Below are 19,008 nucleotides of genomic sequence, written 5' to 3'. Positions count from 1 at the left end.
TCTCGGGATTCAATGTCATTAACCTCTTTGGTTCGGTGCAGGGTGAATTACAGCGCTAACAGGCACAAGGTATTTTTTTTTTTTAATATTTTTTTTTTAATTTTTTTTTTATTTATTTATGATAGTCACAGAGAGAGAGAGAGGCAGAGACACAGGCAGAGGGAGAAGCAGGCTCCATGCACCGGGAGCCTGACGTGGGATTCGATCCCGGGTCTCCAGGATCGCGCCCTGGGCCAAAGGCAGGCGCCAAACCGCTGCGCCACCCAGGGATCCCGGCACAAGGTATTTCTGATGAGTTTACACTGAGGAGGTTGGGTGCGAAGCAGGGACTGTCCTCTTTGGCTGACACATACTATGGGGGGCTGGACAGGCCTATAGGCACGGGGGACCCCTGTGTGAACAAACCACCTGTCCCCTCCTGGCTGGCCTGGTCCGGCAACTCGGAGGGATGAGCTGTATTTCATATGTTGCTTTCCAGCTCGGGGTTAAGACTGGTAAGCCAAGGGGGTGTAAAGATATGGTTAGAGGGGGCTGTTGTTTGGTGTCAAGCTCAGCTACCCAGGGCTGGGTGGGAGTCCAGGCCAGGGGTCTGGAGGAAGTTCCTAGAAGCCCTTAGGGATCTCTACCACTCTTTCTCCATCCAGGGTCACGAAATCCAAAGCATGGAGTGGATTGTAAGCTGGTGCCTAGGCTGGCAGACGCATGGGAGATAATGCAGAAAGGCCATGTGTGGGAAGATGGGAGGTGGGTGGCTGGGGCAGTGAGTTTGCAAAGGTCGAAACGTGTATTCTGGCCAAGGCCATTATCTAAAACGTGGGACATGGTGCAGACAGAGCAGGGGTCTGGGAACCACCTGCTTTTGTAAATGAAGTTTTATGGGAACGTAGCCATGTCTGTTTGTGTATGCGTGGTCTACGGCCGCCTTGTCGCTTTAGTGGTAGAACTGGGTCATCATGACAGTATTTGGCCCGCAAAATGGAAATATTTACTAGCTGGCCCCTTAATAAAATGTTTATTGGCCCCTGTCATTAAGTTTCTCTCTCTGTGGTCATTCATACACTTTCCTCACAACTGTCTGCTGTTCCCCCTTTACCAAGTGCCTTCCTGGCCCACCCTCCTCTTTCCACACTGTGTTTTCCCTTGGATGTATTTCCTTCCACCTGACCTATTATCCGCTTGCTTATCTATGGTCTCTCTCTCCCTCACCAGTGGGGGTGAGGGGCTCAATAGTAATGTGCTTTATTTACTGCTGTATCTCAAAAACTGCCCGGCATATAGTAGGCACTCAATAAATATTTGTGGAAGGATTGAAGAGCCACTAATCCTGTGTATATTTGCCTTAATGCTTTCTTATTTAGGTCAACTGTGTGTGTGTGTGTGTATTTTTTAATTAAGTAGGCTCCATGCCCAGTGGGGAGCCCAACATGGGGCTTGACTTGAACTCACAACCATGAGATCAAGACCTGAGCCGAAGGCACCTGGGTGGCTCAGTGGTTGAGCATCTGCTTTTGGCTCAGGTCATGAACCTGGAGCCCTGGGATTGAGTCCCACATCAGGCTCTCTGCAGGGAGCCTGCTTTTCCCTCTGCCTGTCTCTGCCTCTCTGTCTCTTATGAATAAATAAATAAAATCTTAAATAAGACCTGAGCCAAGATCAAGAGTTGGATGTGCAACTCACTTTGCCACCTAGGCGCCCCGAGATCAACTATATACATATATGTATTTTTTTAAGGATTTATTTAGAGAGAGAGAAAAAGAGAGAGTGTGCGCTTGTGCACAGAGGGAGGGGTAAAGGGAGAGAATCTTGAATCAGATTCCCCACTGAGCATGGAACCTAATGTAAGGCTCAATCTCAGGACCCATCAGATTATGATCTGAACTGAAACCAAGAGTCCGATGTTCAAATGACCGCACCACCCAGGTGCCCCTAGATCAACTGTATTTTTAAAGAAAATTTTGGCTTCAGCCTTCGGGGTCTGTTAGGTCTTTCTAAATATTAACATTGTCAAAACTGTCTGTGTACCACTTTAAATCAGCTTGCATGCCACCGGGGGTCTGTGGGTCAGACTTGGGAAGCCCTGGCTGGTGGCTGAGGACACCGAGTGGGTTTAAGCCTGAGCTCCGTTGCACAGCAAGTGAGCAACGTCAGGCAAGCTCACGTCCCTTCTCTCTCTAATGGGGATCCGGGAGGTCCCATCTCACCCAGTGGCCGAAAGGTTAAATGAGATGGGGAAGTACTTGGCCCAGTCCCCGCACTGGCTCAGCGCTGCAGGTACAGAGGCTGGGATGCTTGGCAGAGGGGACCACGCAGTGCCTGTCGCCTCTCCATCCTGTGGCCCCCGCTCCCAGTGAATGAAGCCCTGGGCAGCGTCTGAGCAGGTCCCTACACGTCCCCATTTGGATTAATGGGGCCATTTAGCTGTAGGTGTCCAGAGAATGCATTGTTTAAAGTAACTTGTTAGAAACTTCCCCAGGGTGGCAAACTTTTAAACAAAGATCGACTCTGTAATCAAAAATTGCTTGTCCTTAAACCACATTCTGACATCTCAAAGAGCACAATTATATCGAGAAAGGGGTGGCGATGTTTGTGCCCCTGGCTGCGTTTGCCAACTAATGTTGACTGATGAACACAATTAAATTGCATGGGGAGAATCCTTCTCGGGAGGGGCAGAGGACACAGGGGACAAGGCGGCAGCTCTTGGGGACTGGATTTCCATTCCTCCTCTGCCAGGGAATGTAACACTGATGTGCGATTCCCCTTGGGCCCTCATCCTGGGGAAAACTGGCCAGCACCACCAACTGACCCCTTCTTCCCCAACCCTGCACTTCCTGATTTGGGGGTGCTAAGGGCAGCGGACCAAGGTCGGGATCTGGATTCCAGATGCTCTATCTGGACTGTGCGGGGCTGTTTGACTTCAGATGGACAGGAGGGAGGGAGGCAGGGGGCGAGCCTAGGGACTCCGCTCTCTGCCTTGGCTTCTATTCATGATCCCCACCCCTACCCCCAACCAATCCAGATATCTGAGTCCCTTTCTGAGTCTGGGGAGGGTGGTGAGGATGGTGAGGTGGTTTAGGGGTAGAACTAGGAAGGAACATTCCAACTTGAAAATGGAGAGAGATTTTGTGGCCGCACAGATTCAAGAGCAAGGAGAATGGAGAGTGGTGTTTCAGCCCATGGAGGTCAAGTGAGCTGATAAACACTAAGCATCTTTTCAAACAGCTTTGCAAGATGGGAAGGGAGCTGGAACCAGGGCTGCTCAATAGCAGACGCATCCCGACATGGTTCAGGTCAAGGCGACGGCCTTTGTGACTCCCGTTACAACCACATTTCTCAAAGGCACGTGTGTGCGCTCTCTAGGTGTGTGTTTCTGTAGCAGTCTGAGGGCACAGAGATACAAAATACAGGAGAGAAGAAAGAAAGTGACCCCAAAAAAGGCCAAACTGTGTTTCTGCCTTTTTTTTTTTTTTTTGGTCTAGAATTAAGAGCTGCCCAGGATTTTTAGCTTTCACAACAGTAATGATAAGAGAACCACTTTCCGAGCGCCCAGAATGAATGCCCAGCTGTGGATTAGGTCCTGTGTTTCACTGAGTTTCATCTTTCCAATGACCCTCTAAGGAAACTGCTGTGAGGGACGGGGGTTCTGGTGGGCTTCCTGTAACAGGTCCCTGTCTACCCATCTCCTTCCTAGGTTCACCCCAAGGGAGAAGGAACAGACAGTATGATTAGTCAAGTGTCAGAGATTGCTTGGGTATGGTTATCAGGGGCTGGGTTATCATCTGGTGTAAGTCTCCGCCTCTAGTCCACTACTCTTTCTCCTGTTTCTTGCCTCAAACCTCATCTGCGCCTGACTCCTTAGGGTCAGGATCAGTCACACTTTGCTCTTCTTCCTCTTGCATTCACGCAACTGGGTAGATGCACTAAGTAGGCGAAGGTCTCCCTAGCAGACCTAGGCATCTTGCTCTCTTCTCTCCTCTTTGCCCATCGGCGTGGCTGAGCATCCTGGTCCTGACCTTCAGATGGGAGGGATGAACACGATGCCCCACACAGGCACCAGGCCTGAGCCATTGTGCTCCACCCTGACTGCTTGCAGAGCTGGACATAAGGCAGGGCTTGGATTCCCACGTGGCTACTGTTCCTGCCGTGACACCCTGACAGGTTACATTATCATCACCCTCTTACAGGTGAGAAAACCGAGACTCAAGAAGGCTGGGGTCACCAGTCTCAAGATGATACAGCTAGTAAGGGACAGAGACAGGATTCAAATCCGGGTCAGGCTTACACCACGGGCCCTCTCCACGCCCTGCATCCTCCTCCCGCCCCCCATGCCCTGGTGGAGTGAGCAATCTGCAGAAAATGTCAGCACCAGGTAGGTTTTGCTGTAAAACAACTGTGCACATTTGGAGAGAAGTAGCCATTCTTCCTTAATTACGCTTGCTGGAGGCTCACATTTAAATGAGTGAGGATTCCATCAGGCACCGCAGTCCAGCAGCAGTCTGAGGAACTGAGGGATCAGGAGGGATCAGGATTTATAAAGGAACTTGAAAGCCAGGGCTCACCGTCCCCACTGACGCAGGACGGCTGGCTCCTCGGTCCACACCTAGAGCCAAGAGGACTGCTAGGGCCCCGATCTTCAATTAGCCAGCCAGGGAGAGAGCCCGTCTGCAAACGGGACCGCTCTGGCCATGCTGGTCACATGCTGGGGTCTGTGCTTGTGCACCAGGCTGGCCAACCTCATGGAGCAGCAAGCACGCTCTCTTGGGAGTCACTGAGCCCGTGTTCAAATCCTGGCTTGGCCACTGCCAAGCTGTGTAGCCTTGGGCAAGTCACTCGAACCCACTGAGCCTCATGCCCTTCTCTGCACCCCCCCCCCCATATAGTGGGGGCTAAAGCAGACAGCAATGGGGTTTTAGCAGCTGTTGCACACAGATGACGCAGGATTCAGGCTCTGGTGTGCACTGCTGGGTCCCGGACATTTCTGCCTCTCCATGCGTGCAGATGGGGAGAAGGGGAACAAGTAGGAGAGCTTCACTCCTGTGCTGCCCAGTAGACCCACTAGGACCTGCTGTTGGAGAACTCGGGTCTTCCCTCCCCTCTCCATGGTGATAAAAGCAGCATGGGTTCAAACCCCGGCTCTGATCCCCTCCAGCTGTGAGGGGCAGATTTCTCAACTTCTCTCAGCCTCAGTTTCTACACGTGTAAGATGGGATGTAGCCACAGGGTCGGCCTCCTTCAGTTGGCCTGACTTCAGTTTATGCACTGGCCAGGGATCCCCCAGGTGGTATGTACTCACGACATGCTAGCTGATATGATTAGCTACCGGGGTCGGTCGGATCTTCAAGGCCTTCCCTAGGCATCCACCTTGAGAGTCCACTACTGACCACTCTCCAAGCTGGGCCATGACCCCAAGTGGCAGCAAGGAGGAGGAACGAAATATAGTAATAAAATCCACAAGTTTCCATCTCCCTCCCCAATGACTGGATCTTAACTCTGTCCCCGGGCCTGTCTCATCCAATCCTCTGCTATCATCAATAAAAAGGAAGAGGAAACATCCCTCCCTTATTCTATTTGACCTTAGAAGACATGCTGTTCCTCCAAATTGCCCTTGAGACTCCATGCTGTGGACCACCCTGGGCTCATAGCCAAATTCCCAGGATGCCCTTGGATGCACCTGGAACATCCCAGAATGCACACCACCCCTGCTCTTGGCCACTGGTGGACAAGCCACATAAATGAAGGCTTTGTTTTCCAGAGAAGCAAACATGCTCTGTGCACGGGGTGGGAGGATGCCCAGGGTGGGACATGTCCCATCCCCAGACACACAGAGAGAGCTGCTGCCAAAGAGAAGGAGAACTCAGAGCTCTGGGGAGGGAAAAGTTAGGAAGGAAATATGTTGCAAAATCCAATGCACCGTCAGACTGGGATCCGGCGAGACCATTGGACTGGCAGCGGACAGAGGCCACGTTTGTTTCTGAACTGGGAGCACCCACTCTCATTTTAAGAACAGGGCAGTTCTCTCTAGTGCTTCTGTCCCGTGACACAAATAGAAGGTCCACAGAGGAAGAAGTTTTTGGTTGCTTTGGTTCACTCTTCCACTTTGGGCATCTTGGACGGAGCTGCTGGATATGCTATTTGTTTTCATTTACATTAAAACCAAATCACATTTAAAATATACTTCCTCAGCCACACAGGGCACATCTCAAGCCCCTCACTTCTTTTTTTTTTTTTTTTTTTTTAGGTTTCATTTCAAGCCCCTACTAGTCACTTGTGGCCAGTGGCTTCTGCAGTGGATGGCTTAGTCACAGAACATACCCAACGCCAGATCGAGCTCTGTTGCTCGGTGCTGCCTACATCATCACTTGGTACCTAGAAGGATCTTAGCACGTGTTGAATGAATGAAGGAGCAACCAAAGTCCTCTCCTGTCTGCCGGCCAAAGAACGTAGGACTCAAGATAAAACCAATTCCCCTGGGACTCTGAATTTTCTTTTTCTTTCTTTTTTTCCCCCTCAGTAATAAAAGAATGGGAAAAAGAATAAAACAGCAAGCAGGCAGGCAACGTGGCTGAAACGCATTTGAGCTAAATAGCAGCATCCCTTGGGTGAAACAGTCAACACCGTTCTTGCCTTTTTGCTGCCACTTTCATATCCTCCCAAGAACGTCCTTCCTTATCTGCAGTAGCCAAGACTGTTCTAAACCGATATGGCCACTCTTGGCTCCCTAAAGAGCCTCACAGCTTTTCCACCAAGTCCCACGGGAACTCCAAGAACTCAGGTCTCACTCCGTTTGTCCAGGGGATGCTCTGGGTCAGCGCTCACCCCCTGGAGAGGCCGAAGAGCTGTCTGACCTAAGATATAGCTCAGGAGACCCAGAACAGCTGGCAAGAGGAAAGCCAACTGCATTTCTGCAAAGGCAGGAGTGTGCTCCACCAGGCTGAAAAATAACAGGGCTGAGGAAATGATTATTTTGCTATGAGATGCAAACAAAACTGTTAACAGCATAATTACTGGCATGTTTTTCCAGTCTCCTTGTGAACAACAGCCTATGAAGGTACACACTTTCTGACTCACATGTTATTTGGGTGAAGCTTTCCCTGGATGGTGTCACACCAGGATTTGAGGGTCTCCGAGGATGTGCCTCTCTGAGCATCCAAAGAATAGAAGTGACCAGATGCTGAGAAAGTGGCCACCAGGAGAGATGGCCACACCCAAAGCCCTGGGTGCTGGGCCCCCAAACAGAACTTCCCACCAAGTACTGAGGCTAATGTATTTTCCAGCATAACATTTACCTTCCTATTTATTACTGTAATTAAGAGGCTACGTCTGTGTCTCTCCTAGATCAGTGGTTTTCGACTCTCACTGTGTAGTCCAACCACCTGGGGAGCTTTACAAAATACACAAGATTTTTGCTTCCACAAGGAATTTATATTCAACTGGTGGGGCTGGGATATTTTAAAGAACCTGATATATACATATATGTATTTTTAAGTAGGCTCCAGACCCAGTGTGGAGCCCAATGCCGAGTCTGAATTCAGGACTCTGAGATCAAGATTTGAGCTGAGGTCAAGAGTCAGATGCTTAACTGACTGAACCACCCAGGTGCCCCTAAAGAATCTGATTTTTTAAAAAAGATTTTATTTATTTATTCATGAGACACAGAGAGAGAGACAGAGACACAGGCAGAGGGAGAAGCAGGCTCCCTGTGGGGAGCCCAATGTGGGACCCGATCCCAGAACCCTGGGATCACAACCTGAACTAAAGGCAGACACTCAACCACTGAGCCACCCAAATCCCCTAGGACCTGACTTTTTAAAGGTATTTTGAGGAAAATGTCCAAGAACCACGTGGACCACTGATTTCCCCCCATTGAGAACCATCCTGGCTGTGGCAGGGACCCTGTCCATCTGGCTGCCTGTTGTACCCCCAGGGCCTAGTATGTGGTAGGTGCTCAGGAAATGACTCCTGAATGAATGATCTGGAGAATGCCAGTTCTGTCCCACTGCAGGGGGGACAAGAGGACAGTCTGTGCAAGAAGCACCCTTCAGAGTGCACTCCAGATGCTGCCAGAGAGGACAGCCCCTGCCACTTACCCAGGGCAGCTGTGCTTGGCCCAGCAAGGGGCCACGGGAGGCTGTCCACCTGGGCTGAAGGGCATCCCCGCTCCCCAAATTCCCATCCACTTGGAGCCTCAGAAACTGATATTATTTGGCAAGAGGGGGGCTTTGTAGATGCAGTTAGTTAAAAGGAGGTCCTATTGGATACAGGTGGGCCCTGAACCCAATGACTGGTGTCCTCATAAGGGCATGTGGGGAGAGAGAGAGAAAGAAAGAGACAGACAGACAGACAGGCAGATCCAGTGAGAATGGTAGCAGAGAATTGCATGGTGCATCTGCAAGGCAAGGAGCGCTAAGGGAGGCCCCAACCACGTGAAGTGAGAGGACGCAAGGAAGGATTCTCCCCTGGAGGCTGCAGAGGGAGCACAGCCCTGCCTACGCCCTCATTTTAGTCCTCCTGCCTCCAGAACTGTAAGGTCATGGAGGTGGCTGGAAGCCACCCCGTGGGTGGGAATTTCTCTCGCTGGTCCCAGGGAACTAGGACAGAGGATACTGGTATGGAGAGAAGAGGGAGGTGGGCAGAAGAAGGCAGGCAGGCACAGGCCTGGCAAGTCTCCTTGTGAGCCTCTCTGAACTCTGCTTCCTTCCCCCCCCCCCCCCCCGCCTCCATGGCTCTACTCTGTTACTGTTCTTCTCTATCTTGCTGGACTGTGCTGGCTCTTCTCTGCCCCAGTGACCTCGCATATGCTGTTCCCCTCGGTATAACCTCCACTCCCATCATTCCATAGTGGGCCCCATTTCAGGACATGGCTTAAACACACCCTGACCCTTTCTTACTCTGCATCATGACACCCTATCATTCGCATTTTTTTAAGTTTTATTTATTCATTCATGAGCGACACACAGAGAGAGGCAGAGACATAGGCAGAAGGAGAGGCAGGTTCCCTGTGGGGAGCCTGATGTGGGACTTGAACCCAGGACCTGAGCCAAAGGCAGATGCTCAACCACTGAGCCACCCAGGCACCCCATACACTGTGTCATTCCTGAACTTACATGATCTCCATCTCTCCCACAGATTGCAAATTCTCTCAGTGAACAAGTGAGGCCCTCCCACTGCTCCATCTCCTCATATCCAGCACGCTGCCTGGTGCTCAGCCTGTGTTCAACAAGCATGGGATATGTGAGCTGCGTGATGGCTTGAGCACTTCCAGAGGGGGGGCGGTGGCTGCTTTGCTCAATGGCCTTGAGGCTCCAGCCCACTTTCTGGGTCTGGCTCAGCCTTCGTCCTCTGCCCTCCTGGGAGACTCTGAGGTCCTAGGAGCAGTGAGGGTGTGACTTGGGTGGAGACAGAGGGGGTCACAGGTAGGAATGCCCACGAGAAAGATGGCAGGGGTAAAATTACTACGCAGACCCGGATGGAGTGGCGAGGAAGACTGCATGTGGGTTTCTGGCCACTGGTGAACAGGTAAGCAGGTGGGTCTATTGAATAGAGAGGGAAATGAGATGGGGGATGGATACGGGTTGGGTAGAAGTTCTAGGAGAGTCATTTGAAAGCCATGATCCTGGAGGGAGACAGTTCCCTGTAGCCAACCTCCCGGTTCTACTGAGAGCTTGGCCAGCTCTTCAAAGCTTCCAAGGATTACAGGGCCTCTGCTTCAGCATTTTATGCTCCTTGAGAACAAGAAACACTTCACACCTATTAGAATGGCTACTGTCACAAAACCAGAGAAATGATGTGTTGGCAAGGGTGTAGAGACAATGGAACCCTTGTGCACAGTTGGTGGGGATGTAAAACCTTTGTGCAGCTGCTGTGGAAAGTGGTATGGAAAGTCTTTAGAAAAAAAAAAATAGAACTACCACACGATCTAGTCATTCTACTTCTGGGTGTATTGCCCCCACCTGCCCCAGAATTCAAAGCAGGGAGGTGAAGAGAGATTTTTACACCCATGTTCAGAGCAGCATTACTGACCATAGAAAAGACGTAGAAACAACCCAAGTGTCCATCAATGATAGATGAATGGATCAGCAAAATGTGATACAAATACACACACCGTGGAATATTACTAGGCCGTGAAAAAGAAGGGAATTCTGACACCTGCTGCAACACGGATGAACCTGGACGGCATGATGTTATGTGAAATAAGCCACTCACGAAAATCCAAGTACCATATGATCCCATTCGTGTGATGTACCCAGATTAGCCCAATTCACAGAAACAGAGAATGCCGGCTGCCAGGAGCCAGGGACGGAAGCATGTCTCTTAATGGGGACAGAGTTGCAGCCATGGGGCTGAACACTCAAAAATGGTTAGTTTTACATCAGATAAATTCTGTCTCAATTAAAAAAACAAAACAACAATAAACCTCCCGGTTCTCTCACTGACTGGCTGTAGCCTTGTAGTCAAATTTCTTAACATCCCTGTGCCTTGGAGTTTGCATCTGAGAAAAGGGGAATAACAAGATCGTGTACTTCATAAAAGTGCTATCAGGACTACGTCAAGCACTTAGAATTATGCCAGGGGCTACCAAGCGCCGTATTTGCACTTGCTGGGGTTATGATTTGCGGTTACCAACAGGAATTCTTAGATCCACTCAGGAATCACTGGGCAGACCCAAGGGCTGAAAAGTAAGGAAGCAACTGTACAGAGATGCCTGGGCATCAGTACCCATTAATTTAACTTCAAATCCTAGGCTGAGTAGGATTTGTGCTAAGTATTACCAAGGGCCCGACTTCCTGCAAAACTTACCAGAAGTTCTGGTTTTATACTAACCTTCTTAAATTTCCTTATCCAGAAGTTAGGGTTTGAGGGATGAGGATTAAGACAACATATATGTAAAAGTCCCCAGCAGAGGACCTAACCCATGGTAGGTGTGAGGTAATTTGTCTGCTGGAGCTGGATGTGAGTTTTGCTCCATCAGTGCTATGTAAACACTGGTCTTTTGAACAGTAGAGAAGCCCCGACACCTGTTTCCTGTCTTTACGAGCTGGTGTTTCCTCCTGAGGCATCGCAGAGCAGCTCTTATGCTCCTGGGCTGGGGGCTCGGCTAGTATCTTAGGGCAGCAGTTTAGGTCTATGGACAGGTGTAATTTCAGTGTCCACAGAGTGGGCCCTGCTGGGTTAGACTTTACTGCAGTGGATTCCCCAAGAGGGAGGATTAGCAGATCCCAGATTTAGCTTGAAAAATTTCAACACTGTTTCTCCTTCCACACACATGCATGCACACGTATGCACACACACATGTACTTATACACCAGACAAACAGAAAACGAGCCCTGTAGGGGCTGTGGACACACACTTCCTTCCCTTTGCATCTGAATTGCCCTAAGACACAGGGCCTAGTGAAGGACAGCCAGTGTGGTGTCTGTGACTACGAGCCCAAACCCACACCAACAGTGCGAAATGCCTTGGTTTTGTCCTTTCTTGCAGTCCATCTAACCAAAGTCAGCTAGTGCAGCTTCCTGCCTTAGTAAGTAGAATATACTCAACAGAACCATCATGTTCTTTGATGACTCAAGATGCACCAGGGTCTCAGTGTTTGAAAATATCAATTTTCATCCATGCACTGAATGCATAACCGATTCCAACCAGAGCCTACGTGGGCCAGGGCATCAAGTCACAGTGGAGCAGGAAGGTCTGGATTTCTTAAACACACGGAGCTTGCATAGTCCAAGTATAGAACCATGCTCCACATTCCCAAGCAAGTTGGTTCTATCCTGTTTTTCTTGAGACATTCAGTCTTCATAGTCTAATTTTGCTTTTCCCACTTTTAAGAGAGATGTGAGTCCAAGTAATAGTTTGCTAGTACTTCCACGAGGAAAGGGAGAAAAGAGAGGAACTCAGTTGAAGCCCATGCGATTCCACCAATAGTAACAGCCTGTACTTATCCAGTACTTTCTGCATGTCAGGCACTGTGCTAAGTGCTTGATATACACTATTTCATTGACCCTTCCTAATGTTCATGAAATAGGTACTAAACATCGTGTCCCTTTCTTAGGTGGACAAACTGAGATACAGAAAGTGAAAGCACCGTGCACCCGTTCCCATGGCTGGGGAGGTGGCTCAGCATCTGCAACCAGGCTGTCTGCATCCAGGTCCTACACAAGGCTGGTGGCCAGTAAAGATCAGTGAGTCTTTAAGACTTAAGAGGGAAAGAGTCTGGTCCCCCAGTCAGAGCTGGGCAAGGTGACACTGGGAGGTGATGTCCAATCATAGAACAGCTCAGAGCAGCCACATTGGGTGGGCTCCACCCTTGGAAATCCCCTGCGTTTTCAGAGCTTCTTAGAAACTTCTGACTTAGGCACTCCTGCCCCTTTGAGCAGGCTCCGAAGTTTGCTCATCCTCCCTGGGACAGGAGAAGTAGTGGTTTTGGAAGCTACAGATGGAGCGGCAGATGGGAAGTGAAAGCCTATCAGAGCTGCCCAGGATAAAACCATTCATCTGCAAAATTCATATGTTTTTGCGTGGGGCAACTTCACAGAAACAAAAGCAAGAGGAACCAGCAGTGCTTGATGCATAAAGTGCCTCCGGCCACGAGGCTGGCGGAGTGGAGGGGGCACAAGAACCGGGAGAGCATGGAAATGACAGCAGTGGGGGCAGAGGGAGGGAAAGACAGGCTGACGGTTCTTTCCTGAGCTGTATCCAAGGCTGCGCCTCTTCTGCACAGAGAGATCTGGAGCACTTCAGCTCAAAATGCTAAAAATTCCATGACTCTCATCTCTGAAACCCAAAAAAGGTCTGGCACGTGGTGTCAAGAAAGGATCTCCAGGCCCCCCGGAAATACAGGGGCCTCAGCCTTGGATACAGCTCGGGAAGGAACTGGTGACGTTTACGGAGCACTTTGTACGTGCTCAGTGCTCTGCTAGGTCCTACGACCGTATCCTGGTTTCACAAAGCCCGAATTTCCTTGCAGACGGTCACAGGGCTAGTGAAATGGCAGGACTGGGACTCGAACCTACGCCACCTGCTGGGCCGCTCAGCACCCACCCTCCCGGACGCAGAAGGGCTCAGCTGAACCAGTCAGGCGTCCAGGGCGGCGACACATGAACACAGGGCCCCTAGGGGCAGCCCTGAGAGCTGGTGTGAGTCTCCTGGGGAGGGCCATGGGCACAGGAATGCCCGCCAGACCTCAAGAGGTCTCTGGCCAGGTGCCACTACTTGACCCAGGCTGAGGTGACCTGTGGGGTCTCCACTGGAGGTCTAGAGGAGGAATGATCAGACTCAGGACCACGAGTGACCTTCCTACCTGCAAGGATCTTCCCTCCTGCCAGGAGGTACAACCACCACCCTGCCCAGCTAGAGGGGGGTACTGTTCCTGGCTGTGTTCTCTATGGTGCCTGGGCCATCTTGCCACTCCAGGCCTGGATGACGCCCCCGAGGGCCAACCTCAAGCAGAGAGGACACCGACCTTGGAACGAGACAGAATTGGTTCTCGTGTCCCCTCTACCACGTATTACTTACATGACCTTGGGTAAAACAGGTTGGCTTTGAGGGCTTGTTAGCTGCTATGCTCAGCGTTCGGGGAAATCTGTGAACTCCGTCCTTTCTTGGAAGACAGAGGGAGCCCGTCTGAACTCACCCCGGCCCTGTGCTTCCCTACACTCGCCTCTCCTCATTTTTTTTGCTCATTCTGCTCCATCCACTTTGAAATTTCCCAAAAGCAGCAAGTTTGTCTCTGACCTATGTCTCGTCCAGACCGTTTTCTCTCTCTCTCAGGAAGTGTTCTCAACCAGAAGCGATTTTGCCCCTTGGGACATCTGGGGACATCTGTGGTTGCCCCAAGTGAGTAGGGGGCTGGGGGATTTAGTGGACAGAGCCCAGGGGCTGCTGCTAAATGTCCTGCCATGCACGGGATGGTCCCCACACCAAAGAGTCATCCAGCCCAGTATGTCAGTAGTGCCCCGGAGGGGAAATCCTGGTCTAGAATGAACTTTTTCTCATTCGCCTGAGAACCTGGTTTTAGCCTTCCACTTTCAAGCCAAAACTGTGCATTCAGAGGCTTTACTGACCACCTGACCCTGTCCCCTCACTCCCTCACGGTCTAGCTCTTTCACACCTTGCGTGATACTTTTAATTCTATTTTCCCAACTAGGGGATATGCTCCACCAGGGAGGGCCAGGGGTGCTTTTGCTCACTAAATGCCCAGGCAGTGCCTAGCATAGGGGTTGCTTAACACATGTTTGTGGAATGGGCACCTGAACAAATGAATAAGCAAATAAGTAAAAATCTGCCAGCCATGTTTCATAATCTGCTTACCCTCGCTATCCTCTGAACAAAAGAAAAACAGCTATCTTTCTAATGACCGTCATCTTTCCTAGGTTCAAGGGTGCCAGGTGGACCTTGCCTCGCCTGACCAAAGACTGCACCTTCCCCAGGTTCCCTCCAGGACCCACATTGGGCTCCCTGCATGGAGCCTGCTTCTCCCTCTGCCTGTGTCTCTGCCTCTCTCTGTGTCTCTCATGAATAAATAAACTAAATCTTTAAAAACAAAAAAACAAATAAACCAGAGAATGTCCTTCCATGCCTATCTCTTATCTAGTTCCTGATCCAACACCCAAACTCCTGGGGGTGTGGGGCCTCAGTATTTGATGACACCAAGAATGACAGTATTTTAGGATATGGATGTTAGCTTAGAAGAGAGAACGTATCTTATTGGGATGCATACTAAAGTTCTTACAGACATGACACAATGTCTTGGAAGTGTTACAGTGGGGAAGAGGGTGAGGGTGAAGATACACTGGTACTGGCCATAACCAGATTGGAGCTGCAGCCACGTCAAGTGTACGGGGTTCACTATACTCTCGTGAGGACCCTGCTGTCTGCTTGAAAACTGCCCTGATTAAAAAAAGAAGTTATTTTTTCTTTAAAGAGGTCTTCTTCATCTGGCTCTTGTGGGAGTGCTGACCCCACCCACTGCCCTCCTGTGGTTCAGAGGAAGGAAGGCCCCGCCCTTCGCTCCCCATCCTCTTCTCCTTTTACCCTCACCAATAAATCAGGATGGAAGACACAGTCAAGCAATGAGATGCCTTCTGGCAGGAAATAGAGTTCATTTTCTTGCCTTTTTCCCCCACTCCTTATAAGATCTTTAGAGGGGTTTCCTTCGCTTACGGCCTATTTTCAAGAGCAGATCAATGTTTGTGCCGCGGGACAGACCCTCCTGGTGGCGTCTGAGTTGCTGAGCGCTCCAGGCTGCTGGCCGCCTCCTCCCACCAGCTCCACCCAGTTGTGGCTGACGGCCCCGCCCGCAGGTGCACACTGGACAGATGCCAGAGAGCAGCTCCACATTTTATAGTTTCCTGTGAAACTTCCCAATTTTAAAATTCTGGCCAGTTTAAAGTTGAGAGGGAGCAAACACACACACACACACACACACACACACACACACACATCCCGAGGGCCTCACACAGCCCACACATGGGTGTCTGTGACTCTTCCCAGGCTATCAGGATGGGCCTCCCTTCCTCCTCACTCTGCTCCCTTTCCAAACACCTAAAGTCGGATGTCGTCTTGCCTCAAGTCAAACATGCCAGTGGCTCCCAGATTCTAGCAGCATGACCTCACCCCAGGATTCTTCTCTGACCTGTCACATCCTCTACTCTGGCCACACTGAGCCCCCTCGTGCCTCCAGCACAGCAGGTGCATTCCCACCACCAGGACCCACGGCTCCCTCTGCCTAGACAGCTTTCCCAGTCGGAGAAGCTTTCTTCCTTCTCCTCCTTGTGTTCTTCTCTGGAGGGACTTCTTCCCCAGCCACTCTCCTTAAAATTACAACTCTCTTCGCCGCTTTGTTCAGCTTTGCTGCTTTCCCACTGAAGCGATCACACCTCATCTAACATCCACATGGGTCTCACACCCACTGCTTTACCGCTTTGCCATTTTACGTATTTTGTTTGTTCTCTGTACCCTCCCCGCCGCCCCACTTGAATGGAAGCTCCACATGGGCAGGGGTCTTTTGGTTTCTTCTGCATACCCATGAACAGAGCTGGGAAAACTGCATACTCAGACCCATTGTGGATCCCATACTGGAAGACTTTATGCATCAGGCCTCCACAGGGTCTCAGGAGGCACAATGCCTCTCCAGACAGGTGGCAAGACGCCTCTGCTTCTGCCTTTGCAGCTATGGCTAAGGAAAGCCAGAGGGAGCAGGAGCTCGGAGCGGGCCGGCCGGGGCCCACAGGCCGCCTTACCTGATGGGGTAGTCGGCTGCGCTGAGGTTGATGAAGAAGTCCCATGGCCAATCGGTCATCTCCAGGAGGTCTCGCATGCTCTGCAGGTATGTGGACAGGAGGCTGGCGCCCCCCCAGATGGTGGCCATCCTCCATGGGGTGACACGAACATTGCCATATTGTCTGGCGAACTGGAGCACTTGCCGATGCAGGTAATTAGAGCGCTTTGCCCGGGAGAGAAAAAAGTGACATTCAGCAGCACAGGACACACGCAGACATGCCCCTCGTCCCCTCTTCAGCCCTCCCCGTCTAGTTGACGGGGCTGTCGAATATAGCCGACTTGGCCAAGTAACTGGTTCAGGCCTGGGCTGACTTTCTACATCGCCATTTGAAACCGTATTATTTTTAAAAAATCACTTTAGTTCTTTGGAATGCACATTCCCCGGCCCCACCTCACAGCTAATGGTTTGCTGGGTGCAGGCTGGTGCCAGGGACTCTGCATTTTTCATACAAGACTGATGCATGTGGTCCCAGGATGACAAGCTAAGAAGTATGACTGGGTCTAAAACCCGGTGGGTGTTTTGAGGGGTGGGATTTTCTCCATCACCCTCTCACAGGCCTGCCACGAGCAAGCTTCCCCTTTTGCCTTCTTGACCAAAGACATAATCCTGTCAGGTCAGCATAGGGACAGAGACCTCTGGGCAAGACAGCTCAGGTGTCAGTAGGCCTGCTGCAGGGTTGTGTGAATAGTTTTACTGGAACACACATTGCTCACTTGTGTATTTCTCAGGGCTGTGTTCACCCTACAATGGCAGAGCTGAGTCACTGTGGCACAAGGCATATACCTTCAGGGCCTAAAATATTTACCGTCTGGCCCTTTATGGGAAACGTGTGCCCACCCCTGGGTTAGCCATCCTCACCAAGTGGCTGCCACTGCCCTGGCCAAGGGAGCAGAAAGGAAAGCGGTGTTTATATAGAGAGAGTCTAAAGTCACAGCTAGGAGTTTTAAAACCAACACACAAATGCGTGCGTGCACGAACTCACTCTCTCTCTCTCTCTCTCTCTCTCTCTCTCTCTCTCTCCCCATCCTAGACCGAATGCTCCAGGGAGAGGCCGCTGATCAGCCTAGAAGCCTTGCCTGAAAGGGATGTCAGCTTAGAGAAAGGCAGACAGACCCACAGAAAAAATCAACAAAGGGTGACTGGTGGTGTGTGTGTGGGGGTCCTCACCTTGTCCACGTGGATGTAGTAGAAGTGGTCTTTGTGGTAAATGGCCTTGAACATGCGCTGTAGCTGCCGGGAGGCGCGGCCGTGGACCACCAGGACGAAGGCGATTCTGACGGGGTTGGCCAGCATATATTCTACAGAATCTTCATCCCATTGAACGTTCTTGTTGGCTTTGCCTGGGGAAAAACCCGAGAGACCAGAGAGGTGGGGTGAGGATCGGAGGTTCTTGGGTGGGGGTGGGAGGTAGGGGGGTGGGGGTAAGGATCAGAGGTTTCTCTATCTGAAGGGCACAGTCATCACTTCGGGCCCGGAAACCTAATCCAACTTAACCAAGCTCGTCCTGGACCCTTACATGTGTCCTAGTACAACTGTCGGGGACCCTGAGGTGCTTAAAGGCATGGTTCCCACCCCCAAGGAGCTTTAAAAAACTGATGGAGACATAAGTACAGGTATTAAACCCTCAAGCAAGGCAGGAGGAAATGCAAGGTGTAAGAGAGAGATCTCTGAAATGAACTGTGGCGGCAGGAGCAGTTAATTCTGAGCTGGGAAACATAAGATATAAGAGCTGGTTTTGCCTTCCCAGAATCCACTCTCCCTTCTCCTCCTAATAGCATCCCTTTTTGGGTAAACATTGTGGAAAGGACAGATAAGATGATACATAGCCTCTCAAGTTTTTAAGTTTACAGTAGAATATTGTTGATTCGAAGCACGATGTTGTACAGAAGATCACTTGAGCTTACTCATCTGGCATAATGAAAACAGTTATCACCCAGCATTTTGAGAGGCATCATCCCCCTCCTTCATCCTCGGTCCTATGGATGGGGAGGGTCTCCCTCCATTATCAGTGACAGGGAAGGTCACAGAGCTTCAGGGCTGGCCAGTCAGAATGCTGCATCGCCCTGGCAACATTCTGTGTGGTTCAGGGGTGGACGTGTGACCCACCCAAGCTAATGAGCCCAGAAGACAGAATTCTAGATTTTTGTTGGAACAACCGGATTAGAGAGGTTCCCTTTTTGGCACACGTGAAACTGGAAGATCTAAGAACCCTTTTATCCCCACATGGAGAAAGACTGCTTGAGAGGAAAGCCAACACAGAGGAAGCATTGCTGAGTGATGGGATCCTAATGGCACCTGGAGAGTTACTCCATCAGCCCGGCTGGAGGTCAGCTACCATCATCTCTCACTTTTCTTTGAAAGGCCAGATCCTTTCAAACACTCCAGGGGTGGAGTTTCAAGGGCGCACATGGTTTATTGGCTGAATTCAATACAATCTTGACTGGAGATCTCCTGTCTCTCTTCAGCCTGATTCCCTTTGGATCAAACCTAACTTCTTCTGCATTCTAGGTTTATGAGACTCAGAATGTTGTCAGGAGGTAGCTGCAAGTGTCCCAGGATGTCAATATCCTTCTCTGTTGGGAAACAGAGATGTGGGAGTGGTTAGTCTGGAGGTCAGGAGATCCGGAGCCTGTCGCTGTCACTGGAAAGCTGAACAGCTGCCAAATGAACAAGGCTCCTTCTAGGCTGTTCCAGAGGACAGGATGAAACTAACATGAGCTCATGTCCAAATCACA

The 19,008-nt window shown here is 50.6% G+C and overlaps 1 protein-coding gene across 1 annotated transcript in view; it reads right to left on the bottom strand.

Moving 5' to 3' along the window:
- Positions 1 to 19,008, bottom strand: part of XYLT1 (xylosyltransferase 1) — a 306,482-nt gene that overhangs the window by 63,022 nt on the left and 224,452 nt on the right. The window contains exons 4-5 of the mRNA XM_077906747.1: positions 17,441 to 17,613; positions 16,233 to 16,435 (exon numbers count right to left, since the gene is read on the bottom strand). Of these exons, the coding sequence (XP_077762873.1) occupies positions 16,233 to 16,435; positions 17,441 to 17,613 (376 nt within the window). The remainder of the gene's footprint in view (positions 1 to 16,232; positions 16,436 to 17,440; positions 17,614 to 19,008) is intronic.

The sequence above is a fragment of the Canis aureus genome, chromosome 8, assembly GCF_053574225.1.
Source record: "Canis aureus isolate CA01 chromosome 8, VMU_Caureus_v.1.0, whole genome shotgun sequence".
Taxonomy (NCBI): Eukaryota; Metazoa; Chordata; class Mammalia; order Carnivora; family Canidae; genus Canis; species Canis aureus.
The sequence above is the reverse complement of the archived record's forward strand: the minus strand, read 5'-3'. Positions and strand labels throughout refer to the sequence as shown.